The sequence below is a fragment of the Hippocampus guttulatus genome, chromosome 23 (assembly GCF_054856545.1).
Source record: "Hippocampus guttulatus isolate MCC_2025c chromosome 23, RoL_Hgut_1.0, whole genome shotgun sequence".
Lineage (NCBI taxonomy): Eukaryota > Metazoa > Chordata > Actinopteri > Syngnathiformes > Syngnathidae > Hippocampus > Hippocampus guttulatus.
In genome coordinates, this window is record NC_141283.1 from 3274524 (window position 1) to 3284680 (window position 10157).

The following is a 10157-nucleotide window of genomic DNA, read 5'->3' on the forward strand; positions in this document are numbered from 1 at the left end:
GGCCAGCAGGACAGAATCCAGGATCCTGATGTCAAATAATAAGCCACGCCCCTTAAAGGCACACAAATTTTTTATTTTTTTTGCATCCATTTTGTTAAGCATTTGTTGTGAGGGTAGCGGGCAAGGTGCCAACTACCCCTGATTCTAGTTATTTTGTCATGGGAAAATAATTTCAATTTGATAATACCCTACTATAAATGACATTTGAGTTCATTCTAATCTCCACCTGTCTTATTTTTCGCTCATTTTTGAACTCCAGCGAATGCGACGAGTGTCAGGTGACGAATTTTTCCGTTGTGACATTGAACGCGTCACGACGTCATTCCCTGGAAAGATCTTGAGAGCGAGCTGTCATTTCACCGACTCGGTTCGGTTAAGGGTGCCGCCGTATGAACACTCGACCCCGGCTGACCTTCCCCGCGCGGCACCGAGCCCATGACTGGGTGTCCGGACACTAAACCAGATGATCCAGTTAGCATCCTGGCGAGACACACCGCGCACAGTTAACATCAGGTAACACACGCACACCCAAACACACTAGTTAGCATGATGCTAACCGGTCGAGGAGAGGCCTTTTCCATTCAAAAAAAATATTGAAAAAAAATCGTGACAGTTCAAGTTTCATTTGCGCTTCAAACAGTCTTTTACAAATAAAGTGCCGATTATTTTTGTTTTGGTTTTAAGTTATTGTTGAACATCCATGTCGACACTTTAATGCCACTGGTGAGAAGAAATGATGTAAAGGCGCCTAACGTTGAGATGTCTGCCGCATTTAAGATGATACTTAGTTTAAACACATTTGAATAACATTCCTTCCTGACGGTTTTACCGCACACTTTAGTCGAGTGAATGTTTAATTATGAACGATTCTAAACCGGTTTGGTGGTACCATCTGTACCACCAAAGTAGTTGGTGGTACTATCTAGGACCCGAATACTTATTTAATCCATCATACTGCATTGAAGTTCTCACTAACAGTGATTTGTCTTCAAGGGGAATAATAGAAAGTAGTTAATTGTCAACGTGCCGGGAGATTAACATTAGCCGGAGGATTAGGTCTAGCCAGGCAAGGGCATGGGCGAAAATGACCACCGTCAAATCTGTCCGCCACAGTTATTTCCAACCCATTAGTCGAGTCAGAACGAAACGCACAATTTACCCCTCGGTGGAATCTTTAAGGTTAGCCATTCGTGCTTATAACGGATTCAAAATTATCACAACGAGCTAATTAATCGGGCGAGCCTTGAGGCTTTGTCACCTCGCAGGCAGACTTGCACCGTCCCCCGACTCGTCGGCCTGCCAATCAGCAGCACCTAATTATGAAAGACACTCAAGTAGGCGCTTAATCTCCTTGTTTGTCTGCACAAGTATGAAGAACAGTACACTTGTATGAGCTCAGCAATACAAGTCACCTGATTTATGAAGGATTTCGAGACTCAAGTCGTAAATTGGACCATTTTATTTTTTAAGCGTTGTGCAGGTGAAGCTTGGCGAGCCCTTAAAAATATTTGCATCTTAGAAGCACCAAAAACCTGGGTCGGAATTTTCTCATTGTGACTCAATGACATGAGCCCAACAGATTAATAAAACAGCAGAGATTAAGCCTTTCAACATTTGTACATATTATTCTGGGCTGTTATGGTGACTCTGCATCTCTAATGGACTTGTACGGTCTTAGTATTTTGTTAAGAGTGAAGGTTCTTGAGGTTTATTTTTACATAAATATTTCTTTGGATATCTTTTTTTTTATCTTTTTATCTTTTTATTTTTTTGCTGCTTTTCAAAATGAGCTAAATTTAGCTGCTCAAATGTTCAAAAGACTCAAAACAACCACATACAAATGCACCGCTCCCTGTCATCTGTCTGATTAATTGGTGCATAGCATAGTAGTAGTAAGAGCACATTAATGATGTTAAATTAGTAGTGGGTGCCCGTGAGCGCAACCATCTGGGCGTGTGTGTGTGTGTGTGTGTTTGTGTGCCACGGGGTTGATTAAAACAACAGTCTTCTTGATCTGTCGTCTCGCTCTCTCTCAGTTCAACTTTTCATGACTGATACGCTTTCAGAGGGCAGTCAGTTGACCCAAAGGGGCCCAGGAATTCCCGCGCCACACTTCTAGCTGAATTACATCTTTTTTTTGGGGGGGGGGGGGCCTTGTGTGTGTGTGTGTGTGTGTGTGTGTGTCTGTGTGTGTCTGTGTGTGTTTTTTGTGACCTTGTGACCAGACGCTGATGCACCTGCTCATTAAGTGAGAGGTCAGCAAAATGTAATCTTCTTATCTTAATGACGAGTGAGTGTGCGTTTGTGTGTGTGTGTGCGTTTGTGTGTGATACACTCGGTGGCTACTTCATTCGGTACACGCTCTGACGACCAGTAATACAATAGCTGTATCGGTGCCGCAAATTTCAAAACATTTTGCTCTCGTAAATATTGGAACTGTATATCATTTGTAATCATGCAGAAATAAATGGGCAACGTGTCTTTGGCAGCCGACGCCATGTTTGCTTTCCCCTGGGCTCCTTTCTTGATATACACAAAACAATCTGTGCCTTGAGGATGGACATGAGCGGTCAAATCCTTCCAGCAGCAATGTCAGTTGCTCTTTACGATAGATAAAGAATTCATGATTGCGAAAATCCACATATAACGGATTACAAATGCATTTGAGGAAGAAAAAAAAAGTGTGCAGGCGTCCACTCTAGCTCCTCTCTTTTGGCAGCCATGTTGTTCGTGTAAGCAGTGCACATACATCAGTGGGTTTCCAATAAATACGTTTGTGTTCTTGTGGTCACATAGAGTGGATGTGAGCCATGGCTAACCCGAACCCCCACGCCCACGCCAACCCCCACGCCCCGCGGGCCCAGAGGAAGATGTCCACGGCGGGGGAGAGCGTCTACAAGGTCTTAGGACTGGAGAAAGGTGCCTCGGCTGAGGACATCAAGAAAGCCTACAGGTGAGCGCTCATGTGAATTCACAAAGGCTAAGACGACGTAATACTCAACCCGAGCAAAGTTTGGTACTGCCCACCCCACTCACATTCTCCACTATATTTTCTTTTTCAGCCAAAACCCCCCCACCCCCCAAAAAATTTTTTTCCACTTTAAATGGCGGCTCGTCAAGCTCTTAACACCCTGACTTCAAACCTGAACTTTACCTATCCCTGATCTGAAACCCCCCATAGCTCGAAACCTTACTTTTCCTCTGCCGGCAGAAAGTTGGCGCTGAAGTACCACCCGGACAAAAACCCAGACAACCCAGAGGCGGCGGAGAAGTTCAAGGAGATCAACAACGCCAACTCAATCCTCAACGATGACACCAAGAGGAAGATCTACGACCAGTACGGCTCCATGGGACTGTACGTGTCCGAGCAGTTTGGAGAGGAGAGCGTCAAGTACTACTTCCTCATGTCCAAGTGGTGGTTCAAGGTGGGCACGAGTTCACCCGCATATGTATAGACTCCCCATCGGTGATTTTGGGAGATAACAGCCAATCAGAGTGATCGATCGACACCGAGGACCTGATGGCGTTTGCGTGCAGGTTCTGGTGCTGTGCTGCACGCTGTTCAGCTGCTGTTGCTGTTGCTGCTGCTGCTGCTTCTGCTGCGGCAAGTGCAAGCCACCGGACGAGGACGACAGCTACCAGTACGTGGATCCCGAGGACCTGGAGGCGCAGATCAAGGCGGAGCAGGACAACGGTGAGCGTTCTGCGACATAGATCGGATGGTAGATACCGTATTGGCCCGAATATAAAACGGCCCCGATTATAAGACGACCCTCTCTTTTTCAAGACTCAAGTTTGAAAAAAATCCTTTTTGATCACCAAATTAATTTTTATACAGAAAATAATTACAGTACATCTTAAACAAATGATTATAACAATATATTTGAGAGAAAAAGCATCTTGAAGTTTACACCATAACTTCTCCTCAGCTGCCGGTTAACCTGGCCGATCTTCGACCCACTTTTCTCCAGATTGTCGCTACGTTTCTCCATTTTCTGTTGTCTCTTCTATTATTTTCGTCTCTTTTCTTTCTTACCGCTATTTTTTATTTTTCTTCTTCGTGCTACCGCTATTTTTAGTTTTCTTCTTCGTGACAGGGGTTCGCTTAGGCCTGGGTAGTCAGGTTTAGCATTCGCTTCAATGATATCTGGCGCCATCTAGCGTTGTGAATGGGTATAATGTCTAGACCCCGAATATAAGACGACCCCCACTTTTTCAGTCTTATTTCAATGCAAAACAACACCGTCTTATATTCAGGCCAATACGGTAATTGACGAGTTGACGCTGGATATGCCGAAATGTCGCACCCCACCGTGGCCCCGATATTTTATTGAAGAGGAGCTACAGCGCGTGGCCAAAAATGCTAACGACAATGCTTTTCAAAAACAGGCAACACGGTAATCATAGGCCAGCCCTCGTTTAGCGGAGGCGCCCAGACCCCAGACGACAAAAGCGCACCCATCCCGCTGCCCATGCCGCCCCCGCCGGCGCCCTCGTCCAAGTCCCGGTTGTCGCCCTCGTCCCAGCCAGCGGCGACGACGGAGCATCGAGAGGAGGAGGAGGAGAAGCCCCGCAAGAGTTTGCCCGAGTCGAAATGACCCGTAAGAGCTGCCGTTTCGTTTTGTGTGATCCGTTGCCTGCTCGCCGCCGACCTTCACGAAGCTTGTCCTTGTGTTCGTTCCACTGACTGAATGCCGTGCTTCAATTATTCAATTGAAACATAACGACGCGTGTGTGCACGTGAACAACTCGAAAGACGCGTTCCCCTCATGCGTTTGATAACTAATGCGCTCCATGTGCTTTCCTCCCGCAGGACGATGACAATCAACGAGAGCAAGCAGGTACACTATCATTTACACCATTAATATTATTATTATTGTCTATTGTGTAATTTTTTATTTTTTTTGTTTTATGAAAATAATTTGTTAAATTGACAGTGTTCAATGTTACAAGCCTTATTCATTTTTTAAAAATTCATCAATGTGGGTTGCATATTCACCGTTATTTTATTGTAAGCTTAACCAAGAATACCAAAAGCAGTTAAATGCTTTTATTGTTTATTGTATTACAGATCTTTTTTTTTGTTTGTTTTTGTTGGTTTAAAAAAAATCCCATTTTAATCTTCTGCATGGCAAATAGTCCTTAGATTTAAAAAAACTACCGGTAATAAAAAACTAAGCATTTCAGAAAAAAAATAAAAACATGCTCTCAAAAGTCAAAACAAAATATAAACGGACTATAATGAAAATTCCAAAAGGATTATAACCCTGATTAGCATGCGATTAATCTCCATAGCCTCTTTATTGATTCTGAGTTGTAATGAACGACTTTTTCCTTCCTGGCAAGCCCCCTTCCTTCCCATGCGGCTCGCACCGGACCACCGCCCTGATTCCTGACATGCTGGCCCTCCTGCAGGGAAAGCTGCTTCTTGTTGTTCTTCTGTGGACCTCCCGCGTCTTTCTTCCTCCATCTCATCCCCCACACGGTGCTTTTTTGTTTCCCGGGAATGAGCAGGAAATTACACGACGCCGTTCAGAGGGGAACGGACCACTTTCCTCGTCACCTCTTTTGTGAGGCGGGGACTGATGGAAAGTTTTAACATGCATGCTTTTTTTTTTTTTTTTAAATCATGATGCATGTGCGCTGGTTCTATAGAGACATGAAGAATCTGCTCCCAAACACTTATTTTGTTTTGCTTGTTTTGCGCCACTCACTGCAAACAAAAGTATCAACCAGCAAATGGACCGAACCACTACAACGGACTGTAAAATGAACGGAACCTTTCCTCCCAGGAGCTCCATGTAGCCCTACTGACAGTCATAAGATCTGCTCTGTGCCAGCAGGTTTTCTCTGTTGCCATCAACAGTATCATCGCAACGGCATCCCAAATCATTTCACAAAAAAAAAAAAAAAAAAAACACTAAGAGCTACTAGTAGTGATGAACGGCCCCACGCATGTTTTTTATTTTATTTTTATTTTTTTGGCGGGGGTGGGCTTGCAAATGACGCTCAAATTAGAATGTGTCCAAAAAAAAAAAAGTTTGGGGTCACCCATCCAGGATATCGTGCCTGATTGGGGCTCATTTGGATGAATTTCCTGGAGTTTCCCCAAAATGGCTGCTTCAAACCAAAATGGCCGACTCCCTGATCAATTTCAGGGTACTTGAGACTTTCAAGAACAGGTCCAACCAATTTGGTCTTGACTGACGAAGCTGCAAATTTTTTTCCCCCCCTTGAATTTCCCAAAGATGAAGGAAGTCGCCCAAAATGGCCGACTTCCTGTTCAATAGAAGCGATTCCAAGAGGCCCTCGTCATTTCCACCTTTGACACGGCTTACACTAAGCTAGTTGCCGTCGCTCTGTTTACATTACAGAACAGTGTTTTTTCAGTTTCTCGTCAGAGGAATCTTAATCTACTCCTGAATGAAATTGTCCCCCCCCACCCCCCATTCTGAAATCAATGCCACATTCTAGAACATTCCTGAGCGTGTTGTGCCTTGAACAAGAAGTACAGCAGACACTTGAGGAAAAGCCTTTTTTTTTCCATCCCCCCACCTTTCAGAAGTGGCAACCCAATTTTCCCCATTTTCGACCCCAAACCGATCTCTCAATATAATGGCAATGGTGTTAAACGTCACTATGCAAAAACGATCGCCCATTTGTAAGCAAACCAGCATTTTTCAGTTGAGCCATTGTCATGTTGGAAACCGCAAGGAAAAGAAACCTTTCCAACATTTGAGATCATTAGTGAAAGTTGTTGTTGTTGTTAGTCATGTTTGTATCTATGCTGCCGAAGAGCACAATTTGAAGTTCGCTGCTAAAACAGAGCTTAAACCTGACGAGTTTTTAGACATTTAAACTGTGTAAATGTTGCTCATTCGAAACAGTATTGGAGGGGGAAAAAAAGTCACAGCCAACATTTTGGTCATTTATGACATCATCAGCAAACCACAAAAAAATGCTTATTTTTGTTGTAAATAAGTAAAAAAAAAAAAAAAAAAACAGGCTTGCTAACATGTTTTTATTCATGTGTTTCAAGTGTAAATAATTTTTATTTCTGTGTTATGTGAAAAAGAAAGTTTGGCAAGTGGCACTTTGCTAACCTGTTAGCATTTTTATGGTCAGCCCGCAGTTAAAAGTTGGGACATCTTTTCTTTCATCATAAAAAAAAGAAAAAAAAAACATTTCTTTGAAACAATAAGCTGACCGAATTAAAACTGACCATCTAAGTGTTTGCTCTGCAATTTGACCAAATTAAAAATATATATAATTTTTTTGCATGTGTTTCACCTCCTGCCCTGTAGGTGGCACCTCTTGAATGTTCTTCTCTTTTCAGTCTATTTGTGATGCTAGCATATAAACTGTGCAGGTTTTAATGTTGCCTTCATCAAAATAGCCACCAATCAAGAATTGTAGCTATTTTTGCTGGGGGTGGGGTTGTTTTTTTTGCCACAGTGAAATTGGCATGTTTTAGGGGTTCTTTGCTGTGGCGTGTCAAAATGTAGAAAACATTTTTGCTAGGGACTCTAATATGTGAATATACATACAGGGGAAGATGAATATATTCCTCATTTTGTTATGTTTTATTGTTTTGTTTTGTTTTTTTAAATAAGGGAAAAACAACCAGATGGACACAATACTCGTCACATTTGGGCGCGCTGCAGCAAAGCTCCTTTCACGCTCAGATTCCGGTCGGAGGCTAATTTCTGCTTCTCCAGCTCCTTGTTGGTCTCTTTGATTTTGCGATGAAGGCCGTGCAGCTCGTGCGTCTTGTCGTTCAAAATCAGGATGAGCTGCGTCCTCCTCTTGGTGGCCACCTCGGCGTGACTCTGCAGGAGCTCCTTGCTATTCCTCAGCTGCCTGTCCAGTACCGGATCAAACATCAAGGAACTTAACCTGTTTTCCGAGGTAGCCCCCGGTTTCTTGCACGCGATCCTCACGACTTCCCCCATCAGGCCGCCCATTGGCTGCCGGTCATCCAGGAGGTGGAGCGGCGACTCCAAAGGCAGTGGAGCGGAATCTTGTACGCCTTTCCCGGATTCGGACTGCGTTGCCACTTCAAGCTGCCATGAGACTTTTTGGAGCTTCGTCTTGGCTTGGAATACCTCGTCGATCTTCTCGTTGATGAGTTTAGTCAGAGCCGTCCTCTCCTTGACGGCGGTTTCCACGTCTCTCAGAAGAAGCTCCTTCACATTTTGCAGCTGCCAGGTGACCGTTTGGTTGAGTCTGGTTTTCCGGCTCCAGTGTTGCTCCTTCGAGTCCAGGTAGTCCACCGCTTGGATCACGGGTCCACCCGTGGCGAGGAGGTCGATACCGAAGAGTCGTAAGCAAACCAGAGATTGGAGCTTGTGGGTTTTTTCCGTCAGCGTGGCTAGTTTGGCTTTCAGCTCCGCGTGTTCCTTTTCGGCTTTCTGCTGGATGTCCAGGATGTTTTCGGGGAACTTAGTGCGCATCTCGTCCATGTCCCGCTCGAGTTGCTTGACCCTCTGATCGCGCGTGTCGTAGTCGTGCTTCAAGCGCTTCAGCTCCAGCTGTTTGACGGTTTCGTTGGGGTGCTTCTTCATGATGGGGTTCCTCAAGAGTTTGCGGATTTTGATAATTTGCGCCTGGACTTTTTTTTGCTCTTGTTTCAGCATCTTGACGTCCATCGATCCATCCACGCGCTCTTTTTTGTTCTCCTCCGTGGCGACAAAGACTTGGATTTGTTTCCTAAGCTTGTCCTTGTGGAACAGGTCCTTCTTCTTGCACTCATTGAGGAAGGCGTCAAACTCGCTGTAGCGTTTGTCGTGATCTTGTTGCAGACTGTGGATGAGGCTACTCCAGTAGTACTCCCTCTCGCTCAGTTTGGTCTTCTCCTTGTTGGTCAGGTCATGCTGGAGGAGCTCCAGTTTCTTCTTGTACTTTTGCTCCGTCTGCAGGAGCTTCTCGTTCATCTCCTGTTCTCTCCTGGCCATTTCTTCGTTATGCTTGGCCTTCAGCGTGCTGACCGTGTCCTCGATGTCCAGCTGTTCGTCCAGTATCATTTCGGCACGCTCCTTCTCATAAGGCTTGACCTCCATGTCGTCGACCTTAAGCACATGTTTTTCAAAATCTTTCTGGTGCTTCTTGAGATCCTCCTTGTAGAGCTTGATTTCTCCCAAGTACTCTTTGATGTCCTGTCGGTGGTTGAGCTCGTCCGTCTCGATTTCGTTGTACAGGTTGACGTAGTCGGCGTTGGTCTCCTCCAGCTGTTGGCCCGTCACCTCCCAGAAGGTGCGCAACATGTCCACTTCCAGCTGGAACTTGTTTCTCTCCTTCATTTCTGTCTCCACATCTTTTTGGAGCTGTTCAACTTGTCTTATGAGGGCCTTCACCTCCTCTGGTAGTTCGGGCGGAGGCTCCGGCTCCGCTGGTGCTTTGGGCGTCTTGCGCCCCTTCTTGCCCTCCTTTTTGCCTCCTTTGCCTTTCTTGGGAGGCATCTTTTATTCATAAAAAATAGTATATCTTTAAGAATAGCTTATTCGTTTACATATAGCAGGAAACAGCCAAAATCCCTCGCACATGATGGAACGGTGCCGTCCTTTGAACATGCATGACACAAGTGACATCATCAAAGCTTGCCTGACTGCTTAAGTCGTGCCTTTTTGCTTCCTTTCGACAAGTAAAATACGTGTCATGGCTACCTTTAGGGTCATCTACTTTATTTTGGCACGAATGTGAACATGTTTCACTCGCAATCGGGAGGTTCAGCGTTCCAATCTCCACTCCGGTCTTTTAATGTGGAGTTTTCATGATGTCCCTCCCTGTGTTTGTGGTCACTTCCCCAAGTTTGGTCCCATTCCAGCCGTTACGACTGTGAAAACCATACAAATTTATGATCAACTCATTCTACGATGATGTCTTTACCCCACCCTTTTAAACAAATTTTAGGCTGTTATCTATCATGTGATAAATTCATGTAATTTCACAGTGTGTTTGTAAGGGGATGTAGCTCAGTGGTAGAGCGCATGCTTTGCATGTATGAGGCCCCGGGTTCGATCCCCGGCATTTCCACTCCTTTTCTTTCCCGCAACCGTAATCACGGTGTAATCAAAACTCTATAGTCTTGCCAACCATTTAACACCACAAACAAAACATGACCTGCAAGCCTCCATCGATTTTGTTTCAAACAGTCGATA

General features: G+C 44.8%; 2 protein-coding genes and 1 non-coding gene across 3 annotated transcripts; 2 read left to right on the forward strand and 1 right to left on the reverse strand.

The window, feature by feature from the left end:
- The first annotated feature begins 325 nt into the window (after positions 1 to 325).
- LOC147185747 (dnaJ homolog subfamily C member 5-like) lies at positions 326 to 7274 on the forward strand. The gene is made up of 7 exons (XM_086104491.1): positions 326 to 513; positions 2797 to 2953; positions 3212 to 3425; positions 3538 to 3694; positions 4390 to 4601; positions 4814 to 4841; positions 5347 to 7274. The coding sequence occupies exons 2-5, from the start codon at positions 2811 to 2813 to the stop codon at positions 4596 to 4598; spliced, it is 723 nt and encodes a 240-aa protein (XP_085960617.1). The 5' UTR covers positions 326 to 513; positions 2797 to 2810; the 3' UTR covers positions 4599 to 4601; positions 4814 to 4841; positions 5347 to 7274.
- Positions 7275 to 7643: 369 nt separating this feature from the next.
- Positions 7644 to 9561, reverse strand: LOC147185748 (dynein regulatory complex subunit 4-like). Its single transcript, XM_086104489.1, has one exon. The coding sequence runs from the start codon at positions 9456 to 9458 to the stop codon at positions 7644 to 7646; it is 1815 nt and encodes a 604-aa protein (XP_085960615.1). The 5' UTR covers positions 9459 to 9561.
- A 399-nt stretch (positions 9562 to 9960) lies between these two features.
- trnaa-ugc (transfer RNA alanine (anticodon UGC)) lies at positions 9961 to 10032 on the forward strand. The gene has a single exon. It is a non-coding gene; the product is annotated as a tRNA-Ala (tRNA).
- Positions 10033 to 10157: the final 125 nt, after the last annotated feature.